Below are 25,732 nucleotides of genomic sequence, written 5' to 3'. Positions count from 1 at the left end.
TTCATGTTATTAGATGCTGTTTTAGAGCTTTAGGTCTACACTGCAGGATACATCGTCTCTTATTCTCACCCTATTTTCTACTTTCCCATCTTCTATCCTGATTTTCTATCTTTCTCAAGTGTTTCTAACTGTTTTCTAAGTATTTTTCTGAAATTTGCCCGGAAACTAAGTAGCACCCTCAGTGCAAGATTGCCGCCTCATCTTTATTCGCCCGCGCGAGAATGCGAGCTAATTATTTTTTTCTCGCCCGCTCGAGGGGAAAAGGAAAATGATCGATATTCTTTGAAGGAAAAACGTCAGAAACAAACCCAAAGACCAAAATATGTATTTTGTTGTTGAGAATCGATCCTGTGAAGATGAAAAAAATTTTGCTTTGCGTTTTTTTCGGAACGCTGAAAAACTCTAATTTTGATCTTCCTTTAAGGTATAGAGGTTGCAAGATTTGGGTTAGCGAGGCAAAAATCGCTAAAAAGCTGGTAAAATCGTAATCCTCAAAAATCGAAGTTCCATCCTCACTGACTTAACGTGTAATTTACAGACCTTAATTAAAAAAGCTCCCAACCCTACCGGTGCCCCTACAAGGATCCCTACGGGATCCAAAGCTAAGTCACAGGGTACGAATGCCCCTAAAAAGGCCTTCGGCCTTATATTGTTACTCTCGAGCTCCAACCCTAACCCTAACAAATAATAACCAAACCCCCGTCTACGTCCGCGGATTGAAAAATTTTACTTGCATCCTGGAGTATGATATCGTTTGCGAACATATCATATGACATGCTTTGAAGATAGAATTTTTTTCTTGCCTGGGAGGCATTCTGGTCTGTAAAATACACAAACAGGTGTTCCGGAAGTGGGTCAGAGGCTTAAAATGTTTCTCACCCCCTAAGGTACCGCTATACCAAATTTCATGCTTTCTAGTAAATTGATGCACACTTTCTTTCCCTGGACTAATTGTTTTTCTGCTGGACTACATAATTATTCAACAGGGTGGCCTCTTTGAAAAAAGGTCTATAAAAACAAAAAGATTATCATTATTTTTGCATGAATTACGCTACCATATACGTCATTATAAAATTATACAAAACGAAAGTGAGTCTAGGCCACCCGCCTAAAGAGTGCGGGCCCTAATATTTTTTCTCGCACGGTCTTCAGGGGAAAACGAAAGTGATCGATATTATTCGAAGGAAGAACTTGCCAATAAAACCCCTAGACAAAAAGATGTATTTTGAGGTTGGGAAAGGATCCTGCAAAGATGAAAAAATTTTGACTAAAAAGATTACGGGCTTTGGGCAATCGAGGCAAAAATCAGCAAAAAGCTGGTGTTTTCCGTAAATCTGAGAATCACGATAGATCCTCACTGTATGTAACCATTATTCAAAAAGTATTTATTTGAAATATTTTGAGTTTTGATTAGAATTACTTCGCGGATAAGGCCCTTCCAAATTTCCATTGGGATTTTAATGTTTAATTTCGCGAAATATAATCCCTGCGAAAGTTTATCCCATTAAAGTAGTCGTTTTTTTGGAAGAAAGCAACAATCTATCTAGCTATAAAATAACAAATTACTCCTGCGCACCAGTAAAACAGTATAAATTATCTTGTATATACCTAGATAGCAGCTGTGTTGTAAAGGAAAATCAATGATATGACGTTATCGTATCATTTAAAAAAAATTCTGGATCGTAGGATCGTCTAATATCGACATGCGTCTTCTAATTTCGACATAGCATAGTTATCAATCAATCACTAAATTGTACTCTCCCTATCACGTCACAGATTGTTAATATAATATGAGAAATGTGAAGTGTTATTACTTATATTTGAAAAGAAAACTTTAACGATGTAGTAATCACTAAAAAACTAATTAGCATGCTTTCAACGAAGATGCCCAAATCACAACAACATTTTGCATGCGAGGAATTTTTTAGTAGACCTTTTTACCGTGAACCGAAAATAATTAAAAGAACCCGGTTTCCTTATGAATTTGAAAAGGGACCGGGTGTGCTAGGAGATGCGCCTAGAAGTTTAACACGTCCTATTAGCGCCTAGAGCGCGTGCTTGCAATAAATAATAAGGACGGGGAAACCAGGTCGACTAAGCGCGCAAATTATTTTTATCACGTGACTTGAAGCGTAATAAAGTTTAAAATTTTAATGATGGATACAAGAAAGTTACGAGGAAGTTTGCATGCGTTTCGTGTGTTGTGTGAAACTGCTTATAATTTGGCTGTTTTTTTAATTGAAAGGATTGCAATGTTTACTGAACTTCTAGTTTGATGGATGAACTTGTTCGATAAGAATGATACCAAGAATTTCATTCAAGGTTTGTTTTGATTATTTTTCAGATCCGGTGTCAAAATTAGAAGACGCATGTCAATATTAGACGATCCTACGGTATACAGTTAGCTATTCAAAAAATTCTGTGTTTACAAATATTCCCTCTCCAAGTTGAACAATAAACTATTGCAAGAACTCTCGCAAAACAAAACATCTAACAAGATGACTATAATGTCAAGATGTCAATTAATGTGATCAAAAAAGTGTGAGTTGTAAAAATAATTACCTCTATTATTCTCAATCCATTGCTCGTGTTTAAAACGTTAACAATTTTGTAATAGAAAATTATGTTTTGTCTAAGAAGCAATTATTTTGGGGTGATTTAGCGATTTTACAACCCTGGAAAAAAATTTATGCAAACTTCCCCACCCCAAAAGTGGCCGCCATCCAGACCTGGGATGTAAAACAAAAATGATCATTTTCTGGGTGAGATTTATTTTTTTTAAACTAGAGATTTGAAAACCCCAAAAATGGGCATTTCCCAGGCCTGGGATTTTTCGGGATGTAAAATGTACGCATGCGCAGGAATTTTTTTTCAAAACCACATGGCTGGACCCCCCTGGCCTGAGGGGGGGCTAAAAGGTCGGGCAGCAATTGGTACCTGATTTTAGCCTGTGGCTAGGGGGGACTAACCATGTTAGGGGTCACCTAAATTTTTTCAGATGGACATGGGGGCTAGATTCTATGTTTGGTGATTTTTTCTGAATTTGTTTTTCTTTTATCATAAACTTCACTATGGATTTCTTCTGTCTAAAAAAGTGTGTTTCTGAGAAAACTCGAAAGCAGTCACCGAGGGGTTTCTTCAAAATATCTGTTCTTAAGGCATGTTCCAGCTGAAAAGAGCAAGTTGAACTTATTCAAGAATAATGGTATCGTTTTAAGATCAAAACTTTTGCTGATTGTGATAAACCCTAGAATAGTATAATATTTAAATGGAAGGAATTGGAAAGAGTTTAATATCTTGATTTAGGAAAAATTTACACAAGTTTTACTCTACTTAAGCTCTTTCAACCTGGAAAATTTATAGTCACTTCTTTTTGTCAGAAAATAAACTGCAAAATATTGCAAGCAATTTTCATTTTTCAGGCTATAAAAAGAAGTAAAGTGACTTACTTCCTTTTGTCAGAAAATAAAATGAAACTTTAGTCCAAAAAAAATTTATAGTCTTTTACTAGAAATCAACTACTGGAAAACACAAGCTGGACCTGACTGGACTCAAAGGAGTTGAATTTTGCAAAAATACGAATTTTCAAAAATTGATGGTTACTTCCTTTTGTCAGATCACAGCAGAATTTTGGTCCAGCTGGGAAAATACTATCTGTTTTAAACCTTGCCTCTGCTGCCTGCTTTGGTCATCAATTTGATCTGGTTAGCTATAAGTTTTCCAGCTGGAAATTTGTTATCTGTTCTAATAAGTTCTGCATCGTACTTTAAGCACTCGCTCCTTTCTGATCTGTTCTAAAGGTTTCCAGCCGGAAATTAGTGATCTCTTCTAACATTGAAAATATTTCCAGCTGGCAAGTAAGAACAGATATTATGATCTGTTCTATCTTTTTTCTCAGAAAATAGTATCTGTTCTATTGGCTTTAGCTTTGCTTGGCTGGATAAACACGATCTGTTCTAGTAACGAATAGTAATTATTTGATCTGTTCTGAGTAGAAAATTGGTACCCTGGAAATTGGGGTATCTGTTCTATAAATCAAAAAATCCTTCCAGCTGGCAAATATAAAGAACAGGTATTTACAAATTTTTTGTCGGTGACTGCTTCTGAAAACTGTGTGTGCGCTGAGCTATTCCAAAAAATTTGTGCAATAGCATGTCTTCATATTGTTTTCTAAAGATTTGTGCAATAGCAGTCTTCACTATAGATGTAAACAGTGCGCATGAAAAAGTTTTTCAACATCAATTCCTGAGGGTTCTACATAAAACATAAAATGGTACAAAGCTGAATATATATACACGTTTTTGTTTTTTTAAGAAACACACTTTTAAGAAACACGAGGCTCAGAATGCCTAAAAACTAAGAAACATCTAAGAAACTTGCTGAGGCTGAGAATGAGAAAAAAACAATTTCTAATTCGTTTTTTTTTAAAGAACCTTCCAATCCAGCCTTTCATGAGGCTGATTATGTCAAAAAGTAAGAAACATGTAAGAAACATTTAAGGCTCTAAAGGCTGATTTCTTAAGAAACATTGAGGCTGCTTGGTAAAACTAGTTTCTTAAAAAAAAAAACGTGTAGCTTATTCCAGCTTACTCTCCTATTTCTTAGGGCATTTATTCTATTTAGTAATAGGCTAAACTGTTCTGTTGTATTTGCAGATCTGTTTGATTGTTTGAAAAGGATTTTTGAAAAAATTCTTATCATTAACCTTCATATTATCATAACCTTCTGATCATTCCTATCTGTAAACAAGCAGATTATATTTTAGAAAAGCAGGGCAGCCTCCGCATAGTGGGCACCCCCCCCCCCCAGGATTCTGGGGGTTGACGATTTTCAAATTTTTTGAATCAGGTGGGGGTTGAGTTGATGAAAAAATTCAGGTGGGGGTAACCCTATACAGGTGGGGGTAACCCTATACAGGACGGTGGGGGTGGAAATTTTCAGGTGGGGGTTGTGTAGTTTTGAGTGTATCTTTCAGTTGAACAAAAAAAGAAAAACGTTGAAAAAACTATATATACAGGCTTGCTAATTATAAAAGAAAAAAACTCCCTTTTTTTAGCACAGCTGTCTCACACTTACTAATAGGATCATGAAATGGCTAAATGATCAGGCAAACAAAAAAGAGTCCAAACCTAAAAGAAAAACATCCTAATTTGTAGTATAATGTATACAAATTTAATATAACACTGGTGAGGGTGTTTCAATCAAATCTATTAATGAAAACTTTTAAAATTTGAGAAACAGATGAAATTGGATTTTTCAGGTGGGGGTTGGAAGATTTTTTAAAATCAGGTTGGGGTTGCCCAAGAAGGTGGGGGTTGAGTAGTCTTCAATTTTCAGGTGGGGGTAAGCCTATGCAGGTGGGGGTGACTTTTTTTAGGTGGGGGTTGGAGGGGTGTTGCCCACTATGCTCCGTTGGTGGCCAAAAAGGGCACTCTTTTTCTTGTGTTTTTCTGCTAAAAAGCAGCCGCTTTTACCGAAATTTTAGTGTTTTCAGGAGGGGTAGCATCTGATGACCGGACGTTAAAAGGGCATGAAAAATGGCCTGACAAGGGTGTCAAAATTAGAAGAGGGATGTCGACATTAGACCAACTTACAGTAGGTTGTGGTTTCTTCACAATTGCAAAAGGCACATCTGAACTTATTTCGTACTGTGGGATCAGGTAACTTCTTGCATCATCAGTGGAGGCTAAGATGCATAGCCCTCAAATGAATGAGCTGGCTGGTCATTGAAATACAAAGTTACAGAACATGCATATAATTTATGTTTAATATCATAATATTAAATTTGAGGTTACATGTCCAGCAGTCATTGAGAAACATCTGAATTCCCACCACCTTGAAATTTATAAATTCAGAAACTTAACGCTCTATGCCACAGAATCATGCCAGGAGAATGTTTCTGACAGCTTTATATTGTACAAACTACAGACCAAAATCACAAAAAAAGAGTGCTTGTTTCGAGCTCCAACCCTTACCCTAACTGATAACAACCCTATCCCTAGCCAATCTGATACACAACCACACCCAAACCACACCCATACCCAACCCATACCCAACCCTACTAGGTTGCCTGCAGGTCCTGACACTATTCCTGCATACTTGATGACTTCAATCCATTATCCATTATCCTGTTCTTTATCATTCTTATAGCTTTAAAATAATTTGTTTGGCCTAAATATTTTTCAAACTATTTTCCATTGAAAAAACATCTTCACGTGACCCAAAAATAAAGATTTAAATGAAGATTTAAAGTTGGTACCATGTTTAAAAGCAACATGTTCCTGCATGTTCAAACAATAGATCTTGACAAGTAGTGAAAAATAGGGTCACTATGGCTCGCCCCCCCCCACTTATTTGGGGGGGGGTGTAAATCTAAAATCGGCCTAAAAGTGGGTGGGAGCTGTCTCATTTTTTTAATTCAGGGGGGCCTGAAAAAGTGGGGGGAACTGAAGGGCTGCACTAAAGTTCTGGGGGCTAACTACACTAATTAATAAATTGTAAAAAGATTTTTTTGTTTGTTTTTAATGTTCTGTTTTTAAATATTCTACCGTTTTATTTTTATCTGCGTGCGAGAGGGGCTGGTACACAGATTTCAACTGGGACCTGAAGCTTACTGAAAAGTGGGGGGACCTAAAACTTAGAGGGGACCTAGAACCCCATTCGGAGCCATGGTCCCATTTAATCTCAGCTATTGTTAAACTCAAGAAATTTAGAATTAAAGGTATGACCTTATATGGTAAAAAAACAGATTACAGAGTTTAAAGTGTATGTTTCCGATATGCTAAAAACTGAAAATTGACATGAAGGAAGTTATGGTTGAAAGAAAATTTTCTATCTAAGACTTACTCAATTAATTTTTTTGCTACAGTAGGTCAGATTTTTTACCAAAGACAGGGGTAAAAATGAGGTTTTCCCGTTTTTGAAAATTGGGTGGGAAATCCAAAAATTATAAATACAAAAAAAAATTATTATTCTTTTGAATTTTCCTACCAAGTTTGAAGGCATTTCGAATATTCTACAAGGCTCTCTGTAAACCTAAACATTAATTAATTCAGTGTGTGACGTCACAGACTACTCTATGTGGGAAAAATACAGTGACCTTTTACCACCGTGACTTATTCATTCTAAGCATTTCATAGCACAAATTTAAGAATGGCCAAATAAAAAACAAATTATGGCAGTTCACGGAATAGTTTTTTTTACTGACTTAGTTATTTTGCAAATCTTGAAAAATCACTCCCAGAAATAATTCTATTACATAACCTGATGCAGTTGGGTTAAGTTCTGAATGGTTCCATGGGAAGTCAAAATGGCAGATAATTTAAAAGTTTCTGATGAGGAAATGTGTGGAATTTGTTGATGTTGATGGCTTTTGATTCTTTGATTCTGACCTAGGATTTGGAGAGTCCCAGCTATACTGATAAGGGTAGCTATACTGATAAGGGTTAGAATCTAGAACAACAAAAAATGAGATGATTTTAGAGATTTTAGACTTAAGAATTTTTTCTTCTAATCAAAATGATTTATACATGTTTGTTAACTTTTTGATTTCAGTAGTGAAAACAGAAAAAGAAATAGAAATGAAGAAAATAGATCCCGTGAAGATTTATTGGGAAGATTTTCCACAGAACTCAGATCAATTTCGTAATGTGCTGGATCCAACCAAATTTCAAGAACCAAGTAAGATTTTGAATTCAACTGAAGTTACAGCACGACCAAAACCGTGGCTTGCAAAGAATGTTCCAAGATCCAAAGTTAAGACTGTCAATGCAAAAGAGAAAGAGATTCCAGATGTCAATGTCATGATTGCTAACCAAAATAAATCAAAAGTTCCAGAAAAGAAAGAAAGTGTGGCATCATTTACCTCCCCAAAGGTATACACCAGGTCTGTTGGTATTAAGGACCTCAATTCAGAGGACAAACAAAAAATAACAAAGCTCATTCAAGAACTTGCTAAATTTGGAAGTGAAAAACAAAAGGCTGTCAAAGAATTAAATGACGTGAAAGAAAATTATAGTTCTTTGAAAATGCAACTTCAGCGTGAGAAAGAAGAAGCTATCCATCAACACAATTTAATGAAAGATAAACTGACAGAATATCAAATACTGGTGGAGGAAATGAAATCAAACCAACAAAATGCACAAAGTATTATGGATCTTGATGCTAAATCTGAAACCAGTCTGATTGACAACTTTTCAGACCTTTTCCTAGAGCAAGAAAAGAAGTTTGAACGCCAACAAAATATCTTACAAGAGCAAATTGAACAGCTTCAAAAACTACAAGAATCTGTCATCAAACAACAAACTGAAAAAACTCCAAAGAAGCCTACTGTTGGTTTGAATAGCAAAAAACTTGAATCTTACCTGCAACAATCAGCATCTAAACACACAAATAGCACCCTCGCTGATTTATCCATGCAAACTGAAAGCCACGACCTAAAGGAAAACAAAGCTGAACTCATTAAAAACAGTCCTAATTCAACTCAACTTGAAACATACAACAATGAACAGACTAAAAAGATAAAACAACCAGTGAAGCATACTGTTGATATGGAAGTACAAACCGAGACACCTCGAGAACCTACTTTGAAAGATTCACCATTAGTTATAAAATCAAGCTACAGACATCAAAACAAAGCTTTTTCAAGCCGGATGAAATGCTCTTCCTCTAGAGATGCAAGAATGTTAGAAGAACGTAGTACCAAAGAGAAGTTTGACGTTGACTCGAAACCAACAAGGCAAGGTACTTCAAATAGATCATTGAAAGCGTATAAAAGGACATCAGTACACTCGAGCCCACCACCACAAAAGAGTGTTTGTTTTTCGAAATCAACAACATCAGATGAAGATGCTGAACATGAGGAAATGATCCTGGTGTCACCTCTTCAACGTAAACATTTCAAACCCTCATCTATGTTAGAGTTAATTGAAGGAATACAGCCTCGGTCCACAAGTACATCTGTCGATCAATACAGCATGAAACGAAGTAGTTCTCTCAAGTCAAGGTCTACCACATCTTCAAACAGTTACTCGAAAACAAAGCCTAAAGGGCTTGATAAAGTTTATGGAAAAAGAACTACTACTAACTCGAAAACCAAATCTTTGAAAAAAGATGAAGACATGCTTGAAAGAAAAATGTTAGATGATTTATTTTTTGCATGAAGTTGAGAAATTTACAAATTATTAAAATTTGAATTTTCTCGATTTTAGGACTTTCAACTTTTGGAAATTATTCTCATTCGTTTTATTTAAGCCCCGGGGGGGGGGTACTAGGGCTGCAAGCTGACGGGGATGCCGCCCGACTTTCGAACTGTGGACCCTTACCGGAAATAAAAAAGAGAAAACAAAGGAAAATTTTGGGAATTTTACGACCCTTTGTCCCGCAAATTTGACCAATTTTGACCAAATTTCGATCTTTCAGGGGGTAAAAAGTTTAAGTTTTCCTATTTTTCTGACCCTTAGTGGGGCTGAAATTTGATTTTCTGATTTTTCCGACCCCTAGCCGGACTTTAAAAGTCCAGAAAAGGTACCGTATCCTCCATTTGCCTAAGTACCCCCCACACCCCGATTTAAGCGTACAAATTTAGATAGGTTTTTTTAAGAAACACACTTTTAAGAAACATGAGGCTCAGAATGCCTAAAAACTAAGAAACATCTAAGAAACATGCTAAGGCTGAGAATGAGAAAATAACATTTTTCAATTTGTTTTTTAAGAACCTTCCAATCCAGCCTTCCATGAGGCTGATTATGTCAAGAAGTTTAGAAACATGTAAGAAACATTTAAGGCTCAAAAGGCCGATTTCTTAAGAAACATTTAGGCTGCTTATTAGTAGAACTAGTTTCTTAAAAAAAACAATGTGTATTTAAAAACTTGCACGCTCGGGCTGAATTTTCCGAATACCATTTTGAAAACTTAACAAATTCAGACATTCTAAAGGGGAATCATTTTGGATTAAGATTTTGGACTCCTTGGTTTAAAATTTACTGGGATATTGAATTTAATCTCTTGCTATCCCTTTTCCAAACGATAAATCTTCTGAGAGCAATATCTACTTTCGAAAATAAGTTAAATTATATAATGTATATGTAGTTGATGTAAATAGTATTTTAAAATTGAATATACTTTGTGAACTGAAAAAAGTGAAAATTTGTAAATTTAGAAAGAAGGTTAGAATGTAATAGATACGTGGCCTTTGGAGTGATTTTTTATGGAGTTTGAATTCTATCTATTTGCAAAAATATTCATAATATGATATAATGATAGTCTCTTGACACTCTGACAAAGTGACATATGGATCAAGTATTTTTGAGATATTTAGTTTCTGATTATCTGGCACTCGATATTGAAATTTTCTTCTGAAACGCTAACGGAAAAATATTTAACACCTGGAAGGTTAAGATTACAGAATTTCATCAGACATCGCCAGTGGGAGGCCTGAACTCCCCTCGTTTCTCGGGATTGTCAGATCCTACCAAATATATCCAGGCTTATGCGTAAGAGCTGTTGAGCTTGGCTAGGGATGTGGCACATCAAAGGTGGACTTTCATTACTCTCCAATGAGATATTGACCTACTCCTTCAGACCTCCAGCATATTGATAAAGTTACAACATTCAGATAAAGTTACTGATGTCATCATAATTATTGTTGTTTGTCTTTCCTAAGTATTTTCTTTTTATAGATAATGAAAAGAAGAATCACAAAATTAATTTATACACTTTTCATATTGGTTGGATTGTGTCTGTCTTGCTCAGAAGTGCTGGAGTTTGCACATAGGTAAAGAAATTTATTTTGCCTTTTACAACTTCTTCTAATCAGCGGTGTAAGGTATTGCAGTCCCAGATGCGAAAATCTTTTTGAATTGCTACCAATCCTAACAATGAATAATTATTCTACTTTGTAATTTTAGACTATCTATTGATGTGACTTTTCCCGACCAGGTATGTGGTTTTCACATTTCTTGTAGGAAACAGTCAAAAACAGTTACAGTTCATCAAAGCAATATTCAACGGGTACACTATTTAGATTCAAAGAAAAAACTGATAATTTGACCTTATGATGAAAGAGGGCAACGATGTAAGTGAAATAATGATATAATGTTACCAATTTTCTTATTTTCTGAAACTCTTACTTTTTCAATCAAGGCATTGGATAAACAAACTTGCCTGTATACGATCGAAGAATTAGAAGAAAACTCGAATTACGAACTTCGTGTATCTTATCCAGCAGTTGTAAGTCATTGCTTTTGAAATTTTCATTTCCTTGACGCAGTGTTTCTGCCCTAATAAGATGGATCAGGGGGGGGCAAGCAGTTAGTACACGACACCCATGACACTTAGTACCGTGGTGGGTCCATTTTTCAAATTTTCAAAATGCAGTTAGTACTCCAGTGTACTAACTGCCAAAAGGGGTGGTGTATATTTTCAAATTTGCAAAAAACAGTTAGTACACCTGTGTACTAACTGCCGAAAGGGGTGGTGTATACAGAATTTTGGAAGAAAAAAGGTGTATTAACTGTTTTCAAAACGAGAATTTTAAACTAGATTTCTCAGATTTTTACTGTTATCAGTTTATGAGAGGTTTATGGTTCTATCTTTTTTATTTATCTTCTTTCTAGGACAGTCAGGAATAAACAGCTTGACACATGACATTGCAATTCTAGGAAGTCTTAGAACTCTTAGAAATATTCGAAATAAAACATTCGAATTTGAAAATTTCGAACTTTCAAACGTTTTCTGTTTTGTTTTGGTAATCGGATCATCCGATCCATAATCGGGAAAAATAGAAAATTATCTAAAGATGGTGGATAAGTTGCTGAACAAACATGCTGTGTTTTCTGTCTAAAAAATGTTTCTGGAAAGTCATTATTGTCACTTTAACTAGGTTAGAAACTGGTTAAAACTACTTTTTTCCTCAGTTTCATCGAGAGATATGGTTATACTTTTTACAAAAAAGGAAAAACTGGGAAAATGACTCTTTTTGTGTGTTTTTGTCTCGTTTTTCCTGATAGTGTACTGTATATCTGATTAGAGTGACCTGTATATAATCTGCTGTAATTTGTTTTCACATGATTTTAATAATTTTTTACATGATCGGTTTAGAAATAAAAAACTAAGATACTGAAATGCAAATATGGGAGATAAATCATAAGAATACAAACTGTGAAAGCTTCAGAAAATGTCGTCACTGTGGTGAGATATATAATTTGAAATCTGTAGGACACAATATCCAGAATTGAGGCATGTGCCACCCGTAAAAGAAAAATTCAATCAGCTTCCATAACATAATTTGTTATATTTTTATTTGTTTGAAAGTAGTTAGTGGTAAATACCTGGTAAAGACAGGTAAAAACATAACCTCCCTGGGGTGTGAAATTCACCTGGAATGCACCGTAGAGAGACGGATCCTTATTTTGGGGGGTGGTATATATATTGAGCAAGGTCAAAGACAGTTAGTACACAGTGTACTAAGTGACAGGGGTTGGTGGTGGGGTACAGATTTTTCCAAAAATCAGTTAGTACACATAGTGTTCTGTACTAACTGCTTGCCCCCCCCCCCTGGATGGATACAAATGAACACAAAAGTTTAAATGTGAAGGTTTTCTCCGTGAATCTTTTCTGTCAAATATATTTTATTCTCGTTTGGACATGGAACAGAATAATGAAACTTTCTTATTGCACAGTTTTTCTTTTGCAAGAAACTTTTTGAAATAAAACAGCATGGGGCTGTATGGGGCTGTATGGGGCTCATTGTTGACGTAAAGCTAAGAGCCATACTAAAACACTCTCAGCCTCAAATTTCATAAAATGGCAAAGAAAATGTTGATTAATTAAGCCCTGCATTAAGTTAATGTATGAGTAAAATAAGCATAAAGTGAGTAATCCTGGTAATAACGAAAAATAAGAAAAGCCAAGACTCGACCAAGAGTTACTGGTTTCTATTCTTGATATGTATAACTCAATTTTATAGCGTAAATACCAGAAAACAGAAAAAAGCCGGGGAAAAACCCCTCTTTGTTACTAAAAATAGAAACAAGGTACCTTTAGGGAACTTATTTTGGCGGGAACTAATTTTGGCGAGCAACAAAAATTTAAAAAAAGTTTAATTTTGGCGGGAACTAATTTTGGCGAATAGTGAATTTTTTTAATTTTGGCGGGAACTAATTTTGGCAAATGACAGCGTAAATCTGTTTTATTTTGCCTTATTTTGAGCAATTTTGATGAATTTCAGGGGTTATTTAGGCAAGGAAACAAAAAATTTTATTTTGGTGGGAACTTATTTTGGCGAGTGAGCAAAATATTTAATTTTAGCGGGAACTAAATTCCCCAAAATTAGCTGCCGCCAAAATAAGTTCCCTTAAGGTAGTCAAAATCTGTCAAAATCCGACCTTTTTTGGGTGCTTCCGTTAGGAAATTTGACGTAATCAATTCTAAACAATTTTCTCTGTAGATACCAACGGATTTTGTTCTTGAAGTTGAAGAAAGTCAAGGAAGAATTTCAAATAGGAAACTTTTGAACGTTGAACAACTTCAGTGGAAAGCAGGAAGCAAAGTGAGCTTTCATATAATTCCTCATTTTTCAAATTCTATAGTTCTAGAATGTTAAAATATAGGGGAACTTTAAGTGATTTTTATAGGGTACATCCTTTTTTGGCACTCTTATCATTACATTGTAATATTATGTGACTCTGGATACTTTTTTGTTCTTCCCTTATTTGACAACAAAAGCGAGTTTATGGTAATAGGTTTTGGTTTTAGGGCAAAAATAAATAAGTGCACCCGTACCCTAAAGACCACTTAAGAGTTCCCTTTTAAGCTTAGTTCTTTCCTTCTATTTTGAGTCAGTCAGAGTTTGATTTATCGTATTCATTGCTTTTAATCACAAAACGTCCATTCCTTTCTCACAGAGTTATATCATCAAAGTAAGAGCACATCGAACGGGAGTTCCAATCAATCTGAAGCGTCTTCAAGACCCAGTTCCCTTCAATATTAGTAAGGTTATTTTAAGTCATTTTTCCTTTTTGCTGTATTTAGCTTTTGTATTACATTTCGCTGTCTGAAGCTCTCAGGGCGAGAGAAGCACTCTTTTGAAAAAGAAATATCGGAATATTTTGACAACTTATGCATTCACGATCCGTTTACTGGGGACAGCCCCTTAAATAGTCGGAAGGCTTAGTTTTCAGTATTATTTATTTTGTCGAACCTTTAATTTTATGTTTAGTTGTCAACAGATTATATTTGGGCTGTTCTCTGGCCACCTGGAAACTCATCACCTCTATTGTTTTCACTATTGTGTTGGTCTTGAAGTTCTCTTTACCTCGATTACTCAAGATGGTGGATGAAATGGATCACAAAGTCGAATAGGTATGTGTTTTGGTGATTGGTTTTATTTGATTTTCGTCAAGTTTTCTAACACTGTTGAAAATTTCTATCTCATAAGGTTCTGCAACCTCGTCCCTGTGTATTCCAGGCTTTATTAATGTTACTTACGGACATCAGAGAATAACTACGCAGGGAACGAGGTTGAAGGTTCTGTTCTCCGTCACAACGAAATATAGAAATAAACTACCCCGTCTCCAGATTAAGCAAAATTCGTTAATAATGTAATAATTAGAAAGATCAGAGCTACCTGTACCAGACGACCACGTCGTGATAAAAAAAATTGCGTGCTGGGATAGGATCTACCTTTCCTTGTGTAAATTTTAAATTCCGCTTGGCACGAATCTTTTTTATGAAGCTTTCTAGACAGAGTTTTCCGCGTAAGTGATGTGATGGGATTAGCGTGTGGGAACCTTTTACAGCATGCACCCTTTAGAGAGGCGGAGCTCAATGCAAGGTAGTTTGCAAATGTTAACAATAGACATACAATCAAATCAATAACCCTTTATCATTCTATCCCTAACGATTGTGTGATAAAAAAACCTGTACGAGTTTGTTTGCGTCATATAGGGATCATTTTAAGGAGAGTGCTGTGCTCAGCGGAAGTAAAATATGTAGCTCTTGATCAATTGCAAGATTATCGTGGGATATTTCTTTCTAAGGCATTGGATATGCTGATAGAATTTCTAGACACCCCGGATATTGTGTTTGTGATTCTAATATACCATTTGTTTGTAAGGGAGTGGATTTTATATTTGTGTGTGGGTGTGTTCTTGTATAAAAAGAGATCTCTTGCAGGGTTCAGGATGAATATAGTTAAGCAGTAGTAAAGCTGGGGAAAGTGCTGGAAGGAAGGTCATTGCAGTGCTCTGAAAATGGATTAGATATTAAATTTCAAATTGAACGTTGACAATTAGACTTAGATTTTAGGTCAATTTTGAACTTATATATCAAGCAACAATGCGGAACAACATTGAAGTAAATTTTCAGTCGTTTGTTTTTTGTTGGAACATTTTATGGCTTCGGTGATTACACTCGCAGATGAGTTTGTTTGAGGTTTGAATTTTTGACCTTGCTAATACCAGATTATATATTCATACCCGTATGAAGATTTCTTTTCAATCAGCTAAACAAATGTTAATCGATTTTCAAAGCGCAATTTTGTGGCCATCTGAGTTATTTCGGTTATTTAAAAAATTTATGTTTTGAGCAATTACCCCTCCTTTTTGTTGCATTAGTCGAATTGTTTCCTTTTTAAAAACAATTTAACGACTGTGGTTTTTTTCTGAAATCATATAAATGAATGAAATTGTGTAATCACTTCTACTTGAGCGAGATCTCAAATTAATGTTTGGCGTTTTCAAACACTGGCCGCTATATTTTTCATTCATCCCAAGTTCAACTTATGGTGACTATAAACCCAAAGACATTTTTAAGGCTCAAAGACTTTATTAAGTTATGATGATCCCATTATCAGATTTTGGCATTAATGGTGTTTATTAATAACTTCTCAAGGCATTTTGAACGCACAATATAATTATAGAAAATCCATTTCTCCTTTTCTTTTGAGGCGATTAATGGCGTATTTCTTTGATGCTATATATAGAGTGTCAGCCAACCGCATGTGTTTAATTAAACGTTGAATCTATTGACGGGTAATGAGTATTTCATAACTCATTAAATTTTCTGATTTGGCTTTGGTGGAATCAACACCTCGTGCATTACATGATGATGATGTCTTTATTTTTTGCAGAACTTGGTCATATCTAGCCTGGGAATTCAAGCGCTAAACTTTTTTCACGGTCTAGATTTTGATATTGCTATGTTGGTTTACCGTTTATTGCAGATAGCTCGCTTGCAGGGAGATTTTGATTCATCAAAGTTTGTCAACAAGGGTTCACACACAGACGGTATCAAAGATTCTGTATCAGACTGATTTAGCTGCACCAAGCTAAGAAATTTTAGAACTTTGTGATCTGATATATTTTTTGTTTTTTCTGAAATTTTGAACTTGGATTCCCTGGCTAGACCTTATGAATCTTTTTGTCTTCATGCTGGTACGTCAATTCTGGTGCAGATGCTAATATAAAAGCTGATTTATTTAGGTGATGTCCTTTTTGTTCTGATGTTTTTAACAGCTTACGCAACCTTTTGCGGTGTTGATGGCTATATTTGTAGTACCTGAAATTTATCTAATTCATATCTAAAGCATAAAAATTTGGATGCTTTGATCTTCAAATTAATTGGGAAAATACTGAAAACTTAAAATTTCGCAATTCAAATAATTCGATATTGTTCAGAAAACGGTATCAGTATCTATTCAGTGCTAGGCGTAAATTGGTTGCATTTGTTATAATTTGTTTTAATATAGAATTCTTTCAAATGTATCAAGTCAGCTTTTTGCTACGTAATATTTTGTAATGAAATTTTTCGACGGGCGTCGGATGTTTATTTTGTTTAGTTCCTATGGATAATCTTCAGGCAATGCCTCTTGACTTAAACCCCTCATTCTTCACATAGCTTTAATTGTCCATACACTGCTGGCGTTGAGTTTGTTTTTGTCTCGGATTAGTCTTAATATTGTCTCACAGCTTCTTGTTTATTAATGAGAATTTTTCTAATGATTGTCTAGTTCTTGGAGATTGGATATTTTTATTGATATAGGCGCGCCTCTCATGCAGACACAGCAAAATTTATGCAGGTGCATAGTTTAAAAATGCTGGGTAAGCAAATGGTCTGACATTCGTTATATTTACTGACCTTTATATATCCCTGGACCAAGCTACATCCGCCATCTTTGATCGAAGTTGCAGTGCTAAAAATTAACGTCTAACGGCGCTACATCATCAAAAGTTTTCGAGGGATGGTAGATCTAGCGCTCTCGATGCATTTAGGGTACCACATGCCGCCATTAGGGTACCACATCCGATCAAAGATGACCGGGATTGAGAAACTCGGTCCATGGTATATAAAGGTCAGTGGTTTATGTCAAATTTTTAATGATCTGTTTATTCCCAATCCCTACTCAAAGCTTTTTACATGCGTCTATGCTTCTGAAGAATGTCAATCGAGATTTTCCTGGGAATCGTGGAAAGCTCTTATTTAGAGTGAAAAACTAAAAGAGTTGAGTGTGAAATCTTGAATTTTACGAGAAATTTTAATTAGTTTGAGCCGGGCTTTCAACAGTATGCTTGTCCGAAATTTGTGGTATATAAAATGCTGAACGATACGGGGGAGTGTTTCTCGTTTCCATTTATATGTGTTATCCAGTGTGCTTACTTGATCACTCCTTCGCTGTGTTCCATTCCCATGTGACGTAGTTTTGTGGTAGGATTAATGCAAAGTGCTTTAAAACTCACAAGAAGATTTAGCGAGAGATTAAATCATTTTTCATCAACAACTTTACTTTTGTTTATTTGGCTGCAACATGAATCTTTTGACACATCCTGTTGGATATGTTCCAAGAAGGTTGCCAGGAGGAGTATTGATGGTCTGTGCTCTAGAACATTCTTTGTCTGGTACAGTGTACAAAGCTCTTCCTTCTCGGACGGATTTTCTTCTCAGTGAGGTACAAAAGCAGTGGTGGTCTGTGCAGAAATTTTAAGGTACCTCTTGATTTCTGTCGAAATTTTAGAAAACTTCCCTGTATTTGTCAAGAATTTTCATTGACCCCCTCTCCCTCTTGGATTATCTGGTATTTTAGGGTACCTCCGGAAAAAATGACCACCTGAAAACTGTTTCTGTTTATGTACTATTGTCTATAATATCACACGTTTTCTCTTATGATGTACAATCATAGGGGGCGGTTTGATGGTTTGACGCTATTACTTTTTTTTCTGTCGGTGTTTTGGTGTTTGAAAACAAAAAGTACGCGGTATTTCGGTGTCTCGGTGTCATGTGGTGACAAAATATGTATTTTTGCGATTTTCGGTGACTGTGCTGATAAGAAAAATGCGTCACGCTGTTCTCTTACACCGCTTTTCATTAGTCAGCACAAGATTTGATCTTTTGCTTCCTTCTCTAATCGGATCCTTTAAATCTCATTTTGAAGAATAAAGCCTTGCAGACACAGAAAATGAATTTAGAATTTAGAAGTATGCAAATATAGCTTCGTCTTCCAGAAGGAATTTTTTCTTTCATGAAATGATACTAAAAGAATAAATTTATGTCAATGTACTTTATCGCTTTTTCTAAGATGTTAAGGCTCAATATATTTTTAATTCTGTCCTGTAGCACGTGCGCTTCCTTCAATCACCTTCAATATTTCCTTCTCGGTTTTTGATCTTGTTAATTTGATTAATTCTTCAACGCGCTGAATAATCGGTGAACTAATCTTACGGAAGTGATATTCATACATTCTCGTTAGAATCTTCTGTGTGGTATAAAATGGTGTCTCTATTCTAATCTTTCGACAGTTGATGTGGGACGTCTGTTGTCTGTTAACAAAACCTCTTACACCGAAACAGTTTTCTCCGTATGTTAATTTTTGTTCATTTTGGCCTGAAAAACTGACCAAGATGATAGTTTTGAAATCTAGAAACTTCTACTGGACGATACTTGTTAATTTGAATGGCATCCATCGAATGTTTCTTTTAGTATGAAGGATTTTGTTTGTGTTTTTTTTTCGTAATAAGAACACTAATTTTTTGAAACTTCAGGCTGAACTTTTCAGATCTTAAAGCTTTAAAAGCTTATATTAAGATTTTCCCATTTTCAGCAATTTGTGTGAATCTTACTTCAATTTTCTAAGAAATTGATGGTTTTTGAGAACATAGTCTTAAAATGTTCTTATAATTTTATGCCTTGAAGCCGTATGTTCTTACCCAGCAGGCACACAACGTTGTTTCAACGTTTATCTAACGTTCACAACGTCCATATAACGTTAGATTAACGTTTAAACAACGTCGTGTGCCCGCTGGGTATATATTTTGCTCTTATTGAAAGAAAAAGGTATATGCGTTACGCATGAGTACGAATACCCTGTCAGTTTTTTTGTAAATATTGTAAATATTTTCCTCCAACTTTGAATTAGTCAAACTATTTTCTTTTTTCTTCCTTTGCTGTTCTTTAGATGAATGTTCTTTTAACATTTCACAGTTGTACAACTTTTCTTAAGATGTGTTAGGAATTGGAAAGCTAAGGTAATTTGACCGTTGATAATTTCGGATCTGGTCTTTAATGAAACTAATGAGTTTGTCAGTGGCTAAAGTTAAAAATGGAAATCCTTGTTTTTATTTTGCACTTGCAAAGCATGCCCGTTAAAAGTATGCGATATTCAATTTTTTCTTATCAGTAGAAGTAACCAGTAATAAGCAGCTATATTAACTGTCATATCTGGAGCATACCGTAGATTATTGACCAACGTTAAAAAGTATTTGTCCCAGGTTCTGGAGCTCTTTTTTTCATGAATCTTGACTCCTGGTTGGGTGAGTGAAATTTCTTTACTTGAACAACCCTTCAGACGTTTTGGCAAGATAAATGGTTTGTTTAGCTGTGGGAAATTCGTCCAGCTATGCTTTTGCAATCTGATTGATCTTCTTATCGTGGGTTTATTGAAGCACATATGATCGCTCTATTTATTGGCTGTCATTAAAGTGTTAATTCTTTCGGTTCAATACCCTACAAAATCCATTCTCCCACACGAGCCGTTTCCAAGACGACGGGTTTACTTCCGTTCAAAAGGTATCTTAACTTCCTTTTAACACTCGACTTTACGTATTTCTGCAGGATGTTTGTTGAGTGAGAGGTTTCTATGGAGCAAGATCAATTTGGTACTTTCCCTTTCGTCCAACGCACTGTCTGTAGGATGAGGTTTGAGGATAGGGTCTATCAACAAGTTCTTAAGATTAAGGTACGATAACGAAGGCTTGCTCAGGTGCTCAAAAAGGATCGTTTAATCTCCTTATATGGAATTCCCGAATGGTACAACTTCATTTAAAAGGTATTATTTTAACGCTCCGACCAATCAGCATAAGGTACTATTGTTTGTTGACAATAGAGCTTCATCTTTATAAAAAACTATTTAATTTTTATAGTGCAGTGGGGCTTTTTTAGTATAAAAAGCTCTCAATCCAGCCTCCCAGTCGCAGTTGCTTGCTCAAAGAATAGAGGACCGTGAATCTACTTTCGCCTTATCCTTCAAAGGGGTTGTTTACAATGAAAACAACATTGGTGGTGATACTCGTATATAAATGGTTCGGGTGTTTCTTTACTTTTGTCTATCACTTCTATTTATGGTATGATGAGTATAGTAAGGAGTAAGCAAAAACTGTTGGAATTAATTAGTTTAAAATCTTTGAACATTTTGCTAACTTACTTGGTTCTCCAATTATCTTTTTATTTGGTCTGCTCAGTTGCAGTTAGATTCGAACGCAACTTATTATCTGGAAAAACATTGTAAGACCTATTAGACGAATCTTATGAGATTTTGCTTTCGGTCAAAAATCGAAAATACTATTAGGTTTGTTGAAGACCGTTGTGATAGAGTAGGCTGCACGCATTGCCTCCGATATGTATTGGTATAGGGGTTGCGTATCGTGTATGAAATTTCCTTCCAAGAGTTTCCTGAAATTTAAAGTAACCTGCTTCAACTTATATCGTTTTCATTGCCTCTGCACAAATTTGATAACACTGATATGACTCTCCTTCGTTTTACGAGTATAGCGTAACGTTCATTTAGTCTGTTCGGTAAAATATACCCCCTTAAAAAGACGAAGACGGAGGTAACTCTTGGATGGGAAATTTAAACACGATACGCAGCTCCAAGTATCAAAATTAATTTCGGGGATGAGTGCAGCCTGGTAATAGAGCAGAACAGACGGTTTTTGGTAATGCTACTGACTAAGAACTGTGAAGGTGGAACGACTGAGAAATCCTCTAAATCTTTCTAGCTTTGTCATATTTTACAAACTCAAGCTTCTATTTGCAAGTATTTATCTATCGAAAATTGCGTCATGCGTCGAGAGGAAAAATCCTCGTTTTAGACTTCTTGGTTTTTGTCTCTGCGGTTCAAAAATAGAAATTCATTCAGCTCGCTTCTATATTAAGAATGTATTACTTTTTGATCAATTTTCACGGTATTTTTTAAAACCGACCAAAGTTCTTTTCATTGGGTGATAAGTCTTTATGTATTAACGAACATCAAATTGTTATGACCATGTTTTGACCTTATTTGGAGGACCTTAATCTCTGATATCTATAGCCACAACATTTTTCAAAGATGATTCGGATGCCCGTTTTGAGCTCAAAAAAATTGTTACTTCTTTTGATGTTTTTAAGGCGTTTCTTTACCCTCCCTCTGGTCAGTGAAACTTGATATAAACCCCCTTTGAACCTCCTGTTTCTTTATACAAAGTAGCAAAGTCTACTTCTGGAGCCTATGGTACATTGGAGAGTTGATGTATTTGCACTTTTGGGGACGGCAAATAGGCCACTATGTCTTCCCGTGTGCAGCAGCTTGTGCAAAGGGATTTTATGATTGAATATTGTTCCTTGAATGTAGAAGATCAAAATTTGAGAGGTGGGGCCGGGTGTGACCACCCGTTGCCATGGAAACTGACGTCATTGGTTACTATGGCAACCAAAATAAAAAGTCATCAAAATTGAAAAATCTTTGTTTCAGTCGAAAGAGCATGAAAAACTGATAAAGAAAAAGGTCACAACCTATATCTGAAAATGAATATATCAGGAGATATTAAAGAAATAAGGCAAAATGACGTCATAAAACGATGACGTCATCGAAAAATAAAAATTTGCCAAAATTCGAAAATTTTTGGTTTTTTGGAAAAAAGACCCTCCAGGGAACATAAAATATTATTACGAAAACGTTTGAAAATTCGTTAAAAAAAGTCTATTGGCCAAAATTGACAATTTCATTTTTTGCCTGTCGAAGGTTGGAGCTTGCCCAAACACATTACAGGCAAAATTTAAAAATATCAATTTTGGCTCATAGACTTCTTAAAAAGGATTTTCAGACTTTTTCATAATAATATTTTTTGTTCACTGGAAGGTACTTATTCCAAAAAACCAAAAGTTTTTGAATTTTGGCAAATTCTTATTTTTCGATGACGTCATCGTTTTATGACGTCATTTTGCCTTATTTCCTTAATATCTCCTGATATATTCATTTTCAGATATAGGTTGTGACCTTTTTCTTTATCAGTTTTTCATGCTCTTTCGACTGAAACAAAATTTTTTCAATTTTGATGACTTTTTATTTTGGTTGCCATAGTAACCAATGACGTCAGTTTCCATGGCAACGGGTGGTCACACCCGGCTCCACCTCTCAAATTTTGATCTTCTACATTCAAGGAACAATATTCAATCATAAAATCCCTTTGCACAAGCTGCTGCACACGGGAAGCTTTTTCGCGACATAGTGGCCCCTACTATCAGTTTTGTCCCGCAAAATTGAGGACGGTAAAGCTGCTTGTTTACCGTCGTCCTCAGTTGATCAGGATCTAGTCAAATCAGAAGCTAACCGTCTCCATCGCTGGAAAACACATGAGCTCGCCCAGACTAACTAACTTTTCCAGTCTCAGTTTGAGGGTGATTTACTTGCTTCTTTTTCGTCCTTATGCAATGTGGAGAGGGTGTTCTTTTATACTTCATGAAAAGGAAATAATCTATCCCCAATTAAGTTCAACGATGTTAGATTGCATTTCTTGTGTTTCCTGTGCTTTTTATTTTTAGATGAGTATTTTTGAGCAGTCGTCCTTAAAACAACACACGGCGTCTTTGATCGACCTCAGCAGTTGACTATTACGAAAGTGTCTTTTTTTTCGGGTTAGATGTTCAGACAGATTGGTAGAAGATTGCATTCTCGTGAACTCTTCCATTGAAGTTTGGTGATGTAATCGTGCATTGATTCGATATAAAAAACGATATATTAAAAATCCAACCAATCAATGATTTCGAAGTTTAAAATGTCAAAGAATAGTACAGTCAAGTCCATAACTTGAACACGCGCGGGAACACAAATTTGATCGAGTTATGGAGTAACGTTTATTAACTGAAGAGACGATGTTCGAGTTAAAGAGACTCCACTGTCATTGATTTAGATTTTTGAAACCGGCTGCCACTTTTCCAACTTCTTTGAAGTTCTGCTATTTCCTGTGTCTTGGTGGTCTAGGCCCAAACTTCCAAATTGTTGATGTGGCGGTCAAGTTTGTAAGAATTTGTGACGTTTATTTGAGAGAGGGGAGATCTATTTTTAAAACTGCTGTGACCTTTAACACCTCGTTTTACGGCGCGTGAAAATGTCAACTATTTCATACACACGCCTGAAGAGGCTTTTCAAACCTCCCCTATTTCACATTCTTTTTTTAATCTACTTACGAATGCTATGATCTCTTGTAATTGTCTCAGCAGATGGGTTTATGTCAGTGTTGCGTTGTTGTGTAAGGCGTTTGGTCGCAGAGTATTTTACTTATTGACTTTCGCCTCACCAATGCCTAACTAGTGTTCAACTTTCAGGGAAATTACATTGTACGAATCTAATTGAAATATTGCAGGGCCTGTGTCTCCGAAACATAGTCTGACCAAAATGTCGTAAGCTTGGATTTTTATTCGTATTTTAACTTTTTTGTTTTGTTTTTTGATGTAGTGTTCCATTTTGTAATTTCGAACTTCGTCAGATATTTATTTAGCCAAGAAGACAAAGTAAGTAAGATCAAAATTGACTTTCGAAACTCTCTATTTAGCTTGAAGTCTGAAGTACTTAGATAATTTTTGGAACATAGATCCCCTTGCCTTTATTTTCTTTTGCGATGACTTTGCGCAAAAACAAGGTAATCGCATGCCTCGCATTTTCTAGTTCAAATTCACGTTGTCTAAAGTATCGAAAATCTTTTTGGTTTGGATGATGATTCGAAAGTTGTGTGAATGAAGTTATATGTCGCGACAGCATTAATCGGTCCGCTATCACAATGGTTTGTAAATAAGGTGCAACCATGCAAGTTGTAAGATGTTGAGTTTTTGTCAGATTATAACTGTTTTCGTCACTGTCCCTTCATCTTTTTTTGGAAGTTTCACACTTAAGCTTCACTGATTCACTCAGCAAGATTATAGCAGTGTTTGAGCGAGTGGTTGAGTGTGTATAAATACTATGATTGATTCGTGATCGTGAGAACTTGTCGGATAATGCACCTCTGCTTTAGTATTTTTAAGTTTGTCATTTCATTTTTTAATCACCGTACAACTGACTTTGAACTAAACAGAGTGCCCAAGGGGTATCATATTTAGAAAATAAACCAAATGAGGAATGCATGAGAAAGCAAAAAACTTTTAAGTATTGGTATTTTAAGTATCATTTTCTAATACGTTCATTCCTTTCCTTTTCAGTTTTTAAAACAAGGAAAACAACTACACAACACGATGACTAAAATGAATTCGATTTTGCAACTGGTATGTTTAGTAACTTTCATCTCCTTTTGTCATTCCGCTTCGTTGGTGCGACGCTCCGTTGATGGTTCTGCGTCGACGCCGTGCGCTGTGAAGAAAATGCGGATGAAAATCTACGAGCCTGGCTGTGGTGTAGTAACGGTAATCACTAAAGGTTGCCATGGTTATTGCACCTCCTCCTCAATGTATACTAACGATAAAGACGCGTTGGCTATCGATTGCAAATTCTGTAAACCAAAGAAAACGATTCGCAAAATGACCGTTATGAAATGCCCCATGTTGAGCAAGAAAACGAAAGTGATTGCTTACCGTGAAGCAGTTTCGTGTCAATGTGACGGGTGTCCTTCGTGAGCGTGAACGTAAACGTGTTTACGTAAGGTCTCGATGGATGGACCTTAAGCAACTTGGAAAATCATTTCAAAAGATTGTTATAAGATGGTGCTAGACGTAATGAGCATCTTCGACAGAAACTGTTGAGCTGATATTCTTTTTAGAGTGTATTGCTTGACCAATCAATCCCCAGTGGGTGAGGCTACGTTATCTAGTTTGAGAACAATACAGAAATAGACATTAATTCATGAAAGAATCTTGAAAGATATCACTTTCATCTAAAACGATAAATTCAAACTTTTCGACAGAGACATTTTCTGCAATTATTTATTTATTGGCATTTTGTTCGTTTCTGAAATAAAGAAAATTAAGCGATTTTTCAAAACTGTTTTTCGTCTGTTGTTAGGTTATATACCGTTTTACAAGGCTTTTTTTGAAATGAATTGGGTAGGGGGTAAATTGAATTATTCACGAGGCTTATCGAGTGTTAATTTAAAGATTTTCTGTCGTTTTTTGCAATTAAAAGACTTTATTTGAGCGTTAACTCTTCAGTTCATAGATAGCCGAGCTGGTTGTCCATATTTAGTTTTTTTATAATTCTTCTGCTGACCTGCTGACTCCAGGT

The 25,732-nt window shown here is 35.6% G+C and overlaps 2 protein-coding genes across 2 annotated transcripts; both read left to right on the top strand.

Annotated features, from left to right (window-relative positions):
- Window positions 1-7,554: 7,554 nt before the first annotated feature.
- LOC136812303 (uncharacterized protein MCAP_0864-like) lies at window positions 7,555-9,833 on the top strand. Its single transcript, XM_067068800.1, has one exon. It carries the CDS (start codon window positions 7,581-7,583, stop codon window positions 9,159-9,161), a length of 1,581 nt encoding a protein of 526 aa, XP_066924901.1. The 5' UTR covers window positions 7,555-7,580; the 3' UTR covers window positions 9,162-9,833.
- Window positions 9,834-10,682: 849 nt separating this feature from the next.
- On the top strand, window positions 10,683-25,492 carry LOC136812339 (uncharacterized). The gene is made up of 7 exons (XM_067068835.1): window positions 10,683-10,774; window positions 10,908-10,938; window positions 11,143-11,229; window positions 13,448-13,549; window positions 13,905-13,989; window positions 14,219-14,361; window positions 24,718-25,492. The coding sequence occupies exons 1-6, from the start codon at window positions 10,683-10,685 to the stop codon at window positions 14,359-14,361; spliced, it is 540 nt and encodes a 179-aa protein (XP_066924936.1). The 3' UTR covers window positions 24,718-25,492.
- Window positions 25,493-25,732: the final 240 nt, after the last annotated feature.

This window comes from Clytia hemisphaerica, unplaced genomic scaffold (genome assembly GCF_902728285.1).
Source record: "Clytia hemisphaerica strain Z4C2 unplaced genomic scaffold, Clytia hemisphaerica genome assembly, whole genome shotgun sequence".
NCBI classification, from domain to species: Eukaryota; Metazoa; Cnidaria; class Hydrozoa; order Leptothecata; family Clytiidae; genus Clytia; species Clytia hemisphaerica.
Note: the sequence above shows the minus strand (reverse complement) of the source record. Positions and strands in the feature narration are given on the sequence as shown.

Bases quoted from the DNA above. Each gene is read 5' to 3' on its own strand.
- LOC136812339 (XM_067068835.1), top strand. From the start codon at position 10,683: ATGAAAAGAAGAATCACAAAATTAATTTATACACTTTTCATATTGGTT. The intron at 11,230-13,447 runs GTAAGTCATTGC...TTTTCTCTGTAG, and splicing joins GTGTATCTTATCCAGCAGTT to ATACCAACGGATTTTGTTCT. The intron at 13,550-13,904 runs GTGAGCTTTCAT...CCTTTCTCACAG, and splicing joins AGTGGAAAGCAGGAAGCAAA to AGTTATATCATCAAAGTAAG.
- LOC136812303 (XM_067068800.1), top strand. From the start codon at position 7,581: ATGAAGAAAATAGATCCCGTGAAGATTTATTGGGAAGATTTTCCACAG.